Here is a 13,350-nt window from a genome sequence, read left to right as displayed (position 1 = left end):
TAATGAAGTAAGCATGTGATGCACATTTCAGTAAATTTATAACAGAAATGGATTCCATTATACAAAATTCTGCAACTTTTAAAGTTTTACATCCATTTAGTTATGGCAGTTTACAAATTTAACGCACATATTTGAATGAGAACACAGAAAGCATGTATAAAAAAAAACCACAATTATTATTTTTGACCAGGAATATTCCAGAGACATACAACTCCTGATTTGGAACACCTGAATTGATAATAATTTCAGCAGGATGTAAAATCTAAAAATTGCTTTTTCCAAATCTAAATTTTATTTTAGAGAGTGTTATTTTTAGGATTGTAAATATATGACTTCTGGTATCTTGCAGATCATTGGGAAAGGCTTGTAAATTTACGTAGCTCAGTTGGCATTGACTGCAATCATTTGGAAATGCAGCTGACAGGGTACAAAATGTTTGGGAACAGCACAGATTCAGAGGAACATATGAATTACCTATATTTTTTTGAGCAGTGTACATATAGGTATTAGAAAATAACAAAAATTCAAATTTTTTAAATAAATTGCAATACTATATGAGTTGTTAGAAATTCTAGTTAACTTGAAAAAAGAATTATTAGGTTTAGATCTCAAACAAAATAAAGCTAGGGATATAACTCAAAATGAAGGTGTATGGGTTCCATTCATAGCATAACCTCATTCAATATGTTGCTAAGAAAATGTAGCCCAGTAACGTGTGTTTTAGAAATTGAGTCACAAATCTAGCTGTCTTCTAAAATAACAGAGAAATAAGTACTTTCAATTTTCTGAACATTATGATAAAGCATACAAAGCAGACTCAAGAAGTGTTCATATTTGCAGAGCAGGAATGGTAAACATTTGGCAAGTTCCAAGAAGATGATATACTAGTTTAAGTTACTGTTTTGACATTTCATTTCTACACTGAGGCAAATATATGATCCTTAAAACAACAAAAACCAGAAAAATCTCATAGATTTGCAAGAGATTTGAGAAATGCAATATATTCAAGAAAAATGGCTGATACAGAAATTTAAAGCAATGAAGATAACAAATTCTGCTTTTGTAAAAGTGATCCCCTTTGTCTTAGATTTGATTCTGTTCTGCTACAAATTCAGGGGATGGATAATTCCCGATGTTATTTCTAATGCAAATATGAAGAAAATAAGAAACTCACTCATTCTTCTATCTAACTGGGGTCAAAAGAGGCTGCTAACGGCTCAGTCTAGCCTTTCCCGTTTTTATTTGAAGATGTCAGGAGCTGAATTCACGGTTATTTATTCAAGAACATATGCTTTGTATATACTGAAGCAAGGTTGAATGTATATGAACCAAACCCAAAAAGGTTAAATCATGCCTTTGGTATTTCCATGTATAAATTTCCAAATCAGGAACACATACAAATCCTTGTTTGTGCTATGAGAATGGACATATCCTTAAGCTATGAGAATGAAAGAAATATGCAAACTTGCTTTCAAATCCTAATTACAAGGTATACAGACTACAAGTCATCCTTCTTACATTTGACCACAGTAGTCAAAATTCTCTCAGGGATGTAACTCTTGGGGTTTGTACTGGGAAAAGAGCTAGATCTTTAGTTTGTCCACAATCTAGTGCCTGGTATGATGGTGCTGGTAGTAGCTACAGTGGGGGGGAAAAGTATTTAGTCAGATTATGCAAGTTCTCCCACTTAAAAAGATGAGAGAGGCCTATAATTGACATCATAGGTAGGCCTCAACTATGCGAGACAACATAAGAAAACACATCCAGAAAATCACATTGTCTGATTTTTAATGAATTTACTTGCAAATTATGGTGGAAAATAAGTATTTGGTCACCTACAAAGAAGCAAGATTTCTGTATCTCACAGACCTGTAACCTCTTTTTTAAGAGGCTCCTCTGCCCTCCACTCATTACCTGTAATAATGGCACCTGTTTGAACTTGTTATCAGTATAAAAGACACCTGTCCACAACCTCAAACAGTCACCATGGTGAAGACAAAAGTGCTGTCAAAGGACAACAGAAACAAAATTGTAGCCCTGCACCAGACTGGGAAGACTGAACCCATAGTAGGCAAGCAGCTTGGTGTGAATAAATCAACTGTGGGAGCATTAATTAGAAAATGGAAGACATACAAGACCACTGATAATTTCCCTCGATCTGGCATTTTCACCCCATGGGGTCAAAATGATCACAAGAATGGTGAGCAAAAATTCCAGAACCACACAGGGGGACCTAGTGAATGACCTGCAGAGAGTTGGGACCAACGTAATAAAGGCTACCATCAGTAACACACTATGCCACCAGGGACTCAGATCCTGCAGTGCCAGACGTGCCCCCCTGCTTAAGCCAGTACATGTCCGAGGCCGTCTGAAGTTTGCTAGAGAGCATCTGGATGGTCCAGAAGAGTATTGGGAGAATGTCATATGATCAGATGAATCCAAAGTAGAACTGTTTGGTAGAAACACAACTTGTCATGTTTGGAGGAGAAAGAATGCTGAGTTGCATCCAAAGAATGTAGGTATGCATCCATACCTACTGTGAAGCATGGGGGAGGCAACATCATGCTTTGAGGCTGTTTCTATGCAAAGGGATCAGGACAATTGATCCATGTACATGAAAGAATGAATGGAGCCATGTATCACGAGATTATGAGTGCAAACCTCCTTCCATCAGCAAGGGCAATGAAGATGAAACGTGGCTGGGTCTTTCAGCATGACAATGATCTCAAGCACACTGCAATGAAGGGGTCATAAGAAGCATTTCAAGGTCCTGGAGTGGCCTAGCCAGTCTCCAGATCTCAACCCTATAGAAAATCTTTAGAGGGGGTTGAAAGTCCATGTTGCCCAGCGACAGCCCCAAAACATCATTGCTCTTGAGAAGATCTGCATGGAGGAATGGGCCAACGTATTATCAACAGTGTGTGCCAGCCTTGTGAGGACCTACAGAAAACGTTTGACTTCTGTCATTGCCAACAAAGGATATATAACAAAGTATTGAGATGAACTTTTGTTTCGACCAAATATTTATTTTCCACCATAATTTGCAAGTAAATTCGTTAAAAATCAGACAATGTGATCTTCTGGATGTGTTTTCTCATGTTGTCTCTCATAGTTGATGTCAATTGCAGGCCTCTCTCATCTTTTTAAGTGGGAGAACTTGCACAATTGGTGTCTGACTAAATACTCCCGCCCCCCCGCCCCCATTGTATGAATCCCATATACCATTCCTCAAGGGAGAGAATTCAGGAACCAAAACATTTTTTCCCTATGGAAATGGGCAGAAATAGACTAACATGCTACTTCCTTCCCTTTATTTCCTTACGACTAATTATGATGTAAATCAGAGGTGTGAAACTTGCATTGTCACAACATTGTGACATGATGTATTGCAATCCCCCCCCTTGCTAAACAGGGTGTGGGAGTGGTCAGCTCATGATGCATCTAGATCACAGGCGGTAGGTTTGACAGCCTGGCATTAATCTTATCACAACTGTGTTTTGTGTATTAAAAGGAAGAGTACACAACCTTGTAATCAAAGACTAATGATAAGTAGAAGAGAAAGTTAGGCTAGAGAAGCTGGGTTTTTCTCCCTTTCTGTTTCTCCTTGCTTGCTGACTTTAGGGCAGTAGTTGTTAGCCTGTGGTCTGAAGACCCCTGAGGGTGGGTGGGTGCTGTGATTTTCTTACAGGGGGTCCATGAAGACTTGAAGAAGGCTTAAATCTTAAGCTAAGTCTTGTGGGGGGAGTCCATGGCAACAAAAGGTATTTAAAGGGAGTTTGTGGTGAAGAAAAGATTGAGAACCAATGGGTTAGGGATGGTAGAATCATTCTGATCGGCTTTAACATGCAAAGGGAAATAACATATGTTTGATAAATGAAGGTAAATGATTGGTGAACAATTAAGAATAAAGTAAATAATAGATAATAATGTTAATTTATAATAACACAGTAAAGAAAGCAAGATCTTTCGCTATATTTTCAAAGCAAGTCAGCAAACTAAATATCTAATCCTTCCCTTGTTTTCTTGTCATCATAACTTACTTATTCTGAGAACATTCAAATTCCTTTTCTGTTTAGTGAAATTGCAGGCATTAAAACATACTTTTCCTACTTGCTTAATCTATAAAACGCCACATACTGTTAGGATAATTACGGGCTTTTCTCTCCCTCTCTGCACTCCCTCTCTTTTTAAAAAATCTACTGAAAAAGAAAAGTGAAATCACATATATTTAGAAGTAATACAATGAACATCCTACCTGGTCCGAAGCAGAACAGCATTTGTTTGCCATCTTCATCTGTAAAATAAAAAAGAATAGGAAAAGTTAATAGTACAAAATAACTGCAATTATATTGTCATTTATGAAGTTTATTCATAATTGCACGGGTCTCATGGTAACCATGTGGTCCCAGGAAAATATGAGACTGAACTGAGGAGGCACTAACAGGAGGCTGCACATTTACCATAATCTGTTGTTACTTCCTAAATTGAAATGTGCCACACCCAGGGTAAGTAGAAGATTTTCCCTGCCCCTCAGAAGTAATACTTAGCCTTCACAACCAGGGGTGAATTTGAATGTCTGAGATTCTAGTCCACTACTTAAATAATGCAATGCAGAATTATTTAAGTAGCGGACTAGTGCAATGTAGTAGCGGACTCTCTGGCTCTGAGTAAATGCAGCATTATTTAAGTAGCGGACTCTCTGGCTCTGAGTAAAATCAAGATGCTGCATCTGGATGGCAGAATACAGTTCCTAAGCAACTTCAAAGTTCTATCTTTTATGTGCACAATTTTAACTGAAACAACTGAGAGCAATCTAATAACTAGATTAGATCCCCTTCAATGTTTCAATATTGTTGTGGATACTCTCCTCCATTGGACTGAGAGGACCTCCTGCCAATCATACTTGAAATGGGACTTCTCTGAATCAAAATAGGATGCAATTTTCAAAAGAAAAATACAGTACACAGAATAAGCAAGCAGCAATATCAACCCCATCAGTAATCACAGTGATTTTGTAATGATTGGCATACTGTAATAAATAAGCAGAGAAGTATCTCTACTTAGTAAAGATTTTAAAAGTAGACTGACTTGTGCAAGGTGCCATAGAAATTATTTCAACCAATATCTCTAGTAACCTGCCATGCTCATATCTATGTGGTTGTTTAAAAAATTCCAACAAAGCCCATGAGTTTCATACATGGTCTTGGTTTTATGTTCTGTGGCTACAATGTTTATCTTTTACTATATCCCTTCATACAAATGAAAAATACTTCATAATTTAGTACAGGCAGTAACCATATTTCTAAACAATTATTTGTATTGATTTTTCTATAAGACTAGCTATATGATGTATGGTTTATTATGGCTCTTAATGGCATGTAAACAAAATTAACCTTAAAAGGATATATTAATCTAGCCATTGTATATCTTGATTGTTTCAACTGTGTTTATGCTTGAGTGTAAGTCTATTAAATAAATATTTAAATAAATCTGATACTTTTAAATGCAAGAAATTGAATTTTTATTAATGCAATCCTTCTGATGTGCAGTGTTTGAGTCAAGAAATATATTGGAATATCTGGAAAAGTATGGATTCCAAAGAGAAATTGTTTGTTTTGATTTACACAATAGTCTGTAATCCAACTTAGATCAACTAATTTAAAATGCATATCAATGAAATTCTCCAACATTTCACTGCCTACTATTATATACTGCTACTATATACTGCTGACACTAATTAATCAGGCCCTGAAAGAAAAGGCTACTGTATACTGCCGACGGTAATTAATCAGGTCCTGAAAGAAAAGCAGGATATAATTCTAATAAAACAAAAAGGATTGGTATGTACTATCCTTGATAAATGTATCTTATATAGTAATGATTTGTTTTGGCTAACAAATTTCAGAACTATTTAATTATTTGTTTGTGAAATCAATTCACCAAGGGGTTCTTTTAACAGTATGCAAAATGAAGCAGTACAATAAAATATCATAATCACAATATCTAGATAAAATGGACTACAACTCAGAACTTTACAATAAAAATGTTTTAACAGGTGTTTCAGAGCAATCCTTGCTAAATAGCGCCGGTCAACTTACCGGCCGGCAGCATTTGCCGGAGGGACCGGGCAGACACCGGACTCCCTCATGGCGTCCGCCATCTTGTTTTTCGGCCGAAATCTCGCGAGATGAGATTTCGGCCGAAAATCAGGCCTACGAGGCCTGACGTTGCTGCTGGTCAGGGGCGGGGCTTGCAGGCCCTATTTAAGGGCCTGCAGGCCCTGGGCCAAGCCTTTTCGCTGGGACCGGCAGCTGGAGCAGACACCCGCCCGCCCTCCCTATTTTGCAGTGTGCTACTATTGGGTCGCCCCTAGGGGGGCTGAATGGGAATTTTTTGCGGCTTCGCCCATTAGGCATGGCCGTTTTTTCGCCCATTCCACACTGGGGAGATGGATGTGCGGTTAGGGGGTGCTTGCATTTAATAGGTTGATTGGCTTACCTTTGGTCATTTGGGTAGGCAGGTTAGGGGCGGAAATCTGGATGGTGGTTAGCAACTGCGTGTTCTCCCTTGGGCATCTTTGGGGATGATTGACAGGTTCTCTCCAAGCTCATGGTGGGGTGCTACCTGAGCAGTTGGGGGGAACCTGTCTTTGGGTCCCGCACATTTAAGTCCCCGGGTAGGGGTGCGCCGGCGGGACCCCCCTCATGCGAGTGCATGGCAGGGTCTCAGGTGAGGGAGAGGTCCCTCACCTGGACTAGCATCGAACTACGCCCATAGTTGCCCAGGAATGTTGATTGCTACGTCATTTCCGCCCCGGAAGTATTTGTTTGACCCTGCAGGTCCACTGTTTGGGTCATAGTTAAGCATGTTGATTTTATGCTAATTTATGCTAATTTAATTAAATAAATTATGCAAATTATTATTAATAAAAATGACCCAAGTTTAAATCCAGCTCTTGTGTCCGTGTCGTTACTCCGTCTCTTCGGCAAAAGATCAACATTACTATCATCAAGTAAAACCTACAGTGCATATGAAATTACTGACTCTTACAATTCTCAAGATTGTTAACCATAAAGGATCAAAAGAAACAATGTAAGATATTCTCACAGGCTATATATAAAAATACAAAAAGAGCAAACAGAACTTGATTCTGAGTAGTAGTAATAGTAATAGTAGTAGTGGTAGTGGTAGTAGTAGTAATAGCAGCAGCAATAGGTTTAGGAGCTGCACATATAGTTTTTAAAAAAATCAAGATAAATAAGGAACAAATAAAAAAATAAAGAACAAGATAGCAAAAGAAGTATAATGGTATAATCTTACATGCATATATTTGGAAGTACATCCCATATATCAAACACACCACCATCATAAAACATGTTGCCTTTGTTTTACAATTGTATATTATGACAATGATTAACATGTTAATTTAAAAACTTAGATTAAGAACTGCTTTTTTCACACACAAAAAGTGGAACATATATTCTTCTGTCATTGTCAATTGAACATTATTATCCTAACTGATTTATGCTCTGTAAACTTCACTGAAGGCTACACTGGAGGTAGGAATGAAGGAGGGTCTCTAATATTATACTGACACTGTGTGGGTACTCTTGATACTTCAATGTCTGTTTTGTTTTGTTTGGGAGTGGGATTTTCTATACTGTAGATAAATCATGTATTACATGATGTATCATGTATTACATGATGTCATCCTGACATCAAAATGTAGAAGAGGAAATGACATCAAAATGTAGAAGAGGAAATTGACGAAGAATATTAAAACTGGAACAAGACACACCTCAGGACAAAGCTCTGTCTGACTTTTGATTCAGTTGAGCTTTTGTTCTGAGATGATAGTAACAAGGGGTAGGAGGATTCTGCTGCCAAGTCCCAAGTTCTTATTCAAATCGTACGTTGTCTGTGCACTGGTAGTTGTCAATGGTCTGTGTTAGTGTGTGTGCATTTATTATTATTATCACGAGCCTCAACAATTCATTGCAGGATGAAAAGCTCTCTGTAGAAGATTATGAACTCCAAGATGCTGGTCCAATGTGGGTTGATAGTGATACATAGAGGTTTCTCAATTTTTAAATCTGGATCTTAGAGAGAATGATTAGCCCAGAATCACCCATCCAACTTCAGTGTCTAGGACAGGGATGGGGAACAATGGCCCTTTTGTGACTTGTGAATTTCAACTTCCATATTCCTGAACCAGCTTTAGTATGGCATGTCTGGCTCAGGAATTTTGGGAGTTGAAGCCCACAATCATAAAAGGGACATCGTTCACCATCTCTGATCTAGAAGAATATTAAAGCTCATAGTCTCCCGAGTCTACAGAGAGGGGCGGCATACAAATCCAATCAATCAATCAATCAATCAATCAATCAATCAATCAATCAATAGTCTCATGATTTCTAGTAGAGCACCATAACCACTTCAGCATCCTAGCTATCATTTAAGGAGAGAGATTAAGATTATTTCACATTTCCAGTGCTGCTATGATGGATGAAGATCTAAACAGTGAATAAAAAAATGTATTTTGGCAATTTACTGGCTGGTCTTACTGTTAAACACATCATTTTCTCTCAATTTTGTTGCCCGATATCATTATTTTAACAACCTAGAATGAAAAATATTCAAATCATATCATTATTATTATCTTAAATCCTTTCAACAGCTCCTCGTTTGTGGTATAAGATAGAGATAATAATTGTAACCTAGTTCAGCCATGCAAAGCAGAGAGTTTCAGTGGGGGTTAATGACAAAAGAAGCATTATGTGGTTGTGACATAAGCCTTACCTCTTTTGTATGTGTGTTATAACATCACTCTGCTTAAAAAAAAAGTTCATTTCCAAGAAAGAAATGTAGTAAAGTTACTGGTAAGCAGTACTGACAGTAGAAAAGCTTGGAGCAGTAGCTCCTTTATAAATAATGAACTACACAGAATGCTGCATTCATATTAATATGCTGGGCAATTTCTCTCAAAGAAAAAGTTTTTAGCTCAAATTGGGTAGGAATTCAGGTTGATGTGGCTCATTAAAAAGGATTCCCTACTGACTGATTTTTACTATATATAGTATTTCTCCTGCATCACTGTTCTATCTTTCTTATTCAGCTACTTCAACTTTTTTTAACGTGAAGATACTCAGAGCAATCTTCTTACAACAGAGCAATATTTGAGAGGTTCCCAGTTCACAATGGCACAATCATAATAAAAATTATAGCAAATGCATTTGGAAATGAAACCTTTTTGAAAATTTCAAGCCTTATGCATCAAATGCATTTTTTAGAAATATATTAATGGTGGTCTAATACTTCTCATTGAACAAAATCATAGGTCAATAACTGATGACTCGATTCATGAAAATCTTTTCTTAAAAAAAAAATAATGATCCTGAAATTGCATTGGAATCAATGGGATCTGCTCTTGTTTAAGCACAGGAAAGATCAAACTAGAATCACGTGATAATGAAAAATAAATGCAATCTGATTTAATTGTGTCCCACAAGAACCAATCATACTCTCCAATGGAAAATTATGCTGCCATGAAAGAGAACTCAGATCAAAGCCCTCTGTAATATAGCATCAGATATGTCTTTAAGAAGCTCCTAAAGCAGGCACAATTTTGGTTCTGATAATGTAGATAGGTCACCCTTAAGCCAGATTTTTTTATTTTATTTTATTTTTACTTAGATGCCACCCACTCCCGCAGGACTCACAACAATGAAACAGTACAATTAAAAAGTCAAATTTAAATGTTAAAACAGTAAAAAACCCATTAATATAAACAATAAAAACCCCTAATGATTAACAATAATAAAAACCCTTGATCCAAACAATACAATCATACCATCACACATACCAGTCAAAAGAGGCATTGGCCAGAAGTAAGCTTTAATTCTCATGGGCCCCAGGCTTGTTGGCAGAGCCAGGTCTTCAAGGCTTTTCAGAAGGCCAGTAGGATAGGGGAAGTATGGACCTTGGGGGTGGGAGGGTAGTTGGTTCCAAAGAGCCAGGGCTGCCACAGAAAAGGCTCTCCTCCGCAGGCCTGCCAACTGATATTGCTTAATTGACGGGACCCAGAGAAGAACCCTGTGGATCTAATTGGCCTCTGGGAGGTATGTGGCAAGAGACGGTCCCGTAAATAGTCAGGTCCTAAACATGTAGGGCTTTATAGGTGATAACCAACATCTTGAATTGTGACCAGAGACCAATTGGTAACTAGCACAGCTTGCAGAGTGTTGGTGTTATGTGAGTGTACCTAAGTACACACTCAACAGCTCAAGCAGCACATTTTGGATTAGCTGAAGTCTCCAAATACTTTTCAAGGGTAATTTGTGAAAATTTCCACCATCTGCGAAACAGAAAGGCATGGGCTTTCAATTAGAAACTGTTTCTTTCAAAACAGTCTGGCAAACTTTTGCTCATATGTATTACTTTTCAATGGAAAAAGTTTTTCCTTGCCAGAAGTACAAATTCCAAAGGAATCCAAAATGACTGCTATGCTGTTCTTGAACTTACAGGCTCTTGGAGAGAAAAAAGCTAAGTGTACATGGAATTGCCGCCTGTGCTGAAAAGAGCAACACCGGTTTTGTCCACATGGTTTATTGTTTTCACCAGATTCTTTGACAAGAGCTGCCGCTCCTTCAGTTCATCACTAAACATATCTCAATTTTCTTAGGCTTTTTCTCCATCTATGCCATCTCGTTCAAAGTTTTTCTCATTCAGCCTTACATACGCGTGCATAATTAGAACATAGGTATGCCCTTGTTCCTATTGCAGTCTAAGAATCAAGCGAATTTTATTTGGAATAAGAAAGGAGAACATTTTGCCAGCAGTGCTGACAGTTTGGCAGGCAGCCATGGATACACCATATGCTCCTTCCCACTCTGAAAATTCAGTATTACAAAATTGTCACACAGTATTCCCCCGGGAACCCCATTGTGCTAGCCATTCTACAAGATGCAGTTATTCAGTCCCACAGCTAGACCAGCTGCTCCTTCTTTAGAGGGAGTGTGGGATTATTTATTAATCCTGTTTTAGTCAATGGCTAAAGAGCCTTGCTCCCAATGTATTCAACTAAGCAGTGTATGACACACTCTAAACAAAAATCAAGCAATCTGCAGCCTGCAGGAGGGCTGGCTTTACTAATGTAAATACTTACATTCCAAGTACAAATGTTACAAACAGAAAATACGGGATGTAGCACGGTAGCTAATTATTTGGATAAAAATATGGCCTCTCCCAATCAGCAGGAAGGCAAAGTAAACTGGATAGATTTTTTTGTGGGGGGGAGGGGAGGGAGAGGGGGGAAAATCCTTTAAACTCTACTATTGTAATTGGGATACAAACATATTCTGTATGGTGGATATTTGTCTACTGGTTATAGGGATGTAGGAAAGGAATGTACAGATTAAAATGAATAAATTCAGTATAAATACATTTTAAATCAAAAAATAATCTCTGTAATGCTGAAGGACTACTGTATTTTATTTTATTTATTCATGGAAATTTTATTATTCTACTTCATTATCAACTCTTTTCAAGAAAAAGTGAAAAAAACATATTACCAGCTTACATACTCATGGTATGAGTTAGGCAGAGTGTGAGAAGGTATAGGGAAGGATATAGGAGAGGTGTCATCAGGATGAGGAGGCAAAGGGAAGCTGTGCAGGTTGATGAGAGGACTTGCCATAAACACCATTCATTCAGTGCTGTTGTAACTTCAAATGGTTTCTGAATGAATGGTGGTAGGTCAAGGGCTATCTTGTGCAATGTTTCTTTCATACACACCCAACTATTTATTCCACTCCTAAACATCCCCTATTGAATAAAGCAATCACAATTTAATTGAACTATTCACATACAAATGACCACAGTAGCACAGTGTGATCTGTGCTGCTCTGATTATTTGTCTTCTCTGTACAATGTTTCTCTCAATCAAAACGGACAAGAACAACTGAATAATGACAAAATAGATCCAATTTCTCGATTACATTCTGCTCAAGTTAGAAGAGTCATCAGAATGCAGTAAAATTTGGTGCTAAAATTAAGTTATGCATTGAAGTTAATCATCTCTAGCCTGACAGACAGACTGTGTGCTCTTGGGCACAGGAGAGGTCAGGTAACATTTTCACAGTGCTGATAAATTGATCGTCTGTATGTATTTATGAGCCACAAACCATATGTCCTGATTTAGAACATGTTCCCAGTGGATTGGATTCTATGAGAGTTTTCTGATGAAAATTGCCTCTTAAGAAGCTGGGGAGGGACAGTCTCAGTACAAAACTGGTGTAATAGCCATATTCAAAGACGTGACGATTCAGAATTTCAAAATTAAAGCAGCTGATTTGTAAAAAAAGTAAGATCTGATGTAAAATATATGTAGGGTGGCTCTGTATATGAAATAATGTCTCTGAATATAAATAAATAATGAAGTGTATGAAAGAGAGAAGAGTCTTCAGATGTTATTTTGAATAATATTTACATGTGAAATAAACACAACAGAACCTAGACTGTACACATTATATACGTATCTAGAAAACAACATACATTTTGTAGTGTCAAATCACTGATGTTAGTTGATAATGCTCGCAGCCAATCAGCACTCTCCTGCGCTGAACAAAACTGAAGTATCCCAGTGCTAATTCCATCGAGTGCCAGTACTTCAAATGCATTAGATCTGCAGCAAGAAGAAATATATATATATATGTGTGTGTGTGTATATCATATATCAGCAATTCTTAGTCTTCATCTAATCCTTACAAACTAGCACTTATGCACTATAATTCCAGGGAGGTGGGAATATAGAGCCACACAGTCAAATTATGTAGGTTTTGCGTATAGTTTCTACCTGAGTGTTACGGAAGATTATTTTTAGTTATTTATCCTTGTTTTCAAAATGGTGAATAGCAGTTTTTAAAAAGTCCTAGAAGGGTCACATAGGTGACTGGGTGGCTTATACAAGCTCATTTAGTAGGGATCTTTGCAAATATATTTTGTGTTCAACCGTTCCATATCTTCCTGGATTTGGCTTTTATTTAAACCTATTGATCTATTGTAGAGAGATATTATAGATCTATTTCAGGATAATGTTTCTGGAACTAGACACAGTGGCAGGCTACATATCGTCACATTGAACTACACTTCAGAAACAAGCCAGAATCCAGGATATGATATCTATCTATCTATATCATCCATCCATCCATCCATCCATCCATCCATCCATCCATCTCTGGAATGTTAAATTTTTTTTCAATATACTAAGCTATATATCTATGTAGGCATGCATGTACATATATACATGCATGCCTACATAGATATATAGCTTAGTATATTGAAAAAATACAC

The 13,350-nt window shown here is 37.4% G+C and overlaps 1 protein-coding gene across 5 annotated transcripts in view; it reads right to left on the bottom strand.

Moving 5' to 3' along the window:
- SNTG2 (syntrophin gamma 2) overlaps positions 1–13,350 on the bottom strand; it is a 249,146-nt gene that overhangs the window by 82,465 nt on the left and 153,331 nt on the right. For all 5 annotated transcript variants that reach the window (XM_070732927.1, XM_070732929.1, XM_070732930.1 and 2 more), the window contains 2 exons: positions 12,553–12,682; positions 4,256–4,294 (listed from right to left, as the gene is read on the bottom strand). In XM_070732927.1, coding sequence (XP_070589028.1) covers positions 4,256–4,294; positions 12,553–12,682 — 169 coding nt within the window. The remainder of the gene's footprint in view (positions 1–4,255; positions 4,295–12,552; positions 12,683–13,350) is intronic.

This window comes from Erythrolamprus reginae, chromosome 1, assembly GCF_031021105.1.
Source record: "Erythrolamprus reginae isolate rEryReg1 chromosome 1, rEryReg1.hap1, whole genome shotgun sequence".
NCBI lineage: Eukaryota > Metazoa > Chordata > Lepidosauria > Squamata > Dipsadidae > Erythrolamprus > Erythrolamprus reginae.
This window is presented reverse-complemented; position numbering and strand designations above follow the sequence as displayed.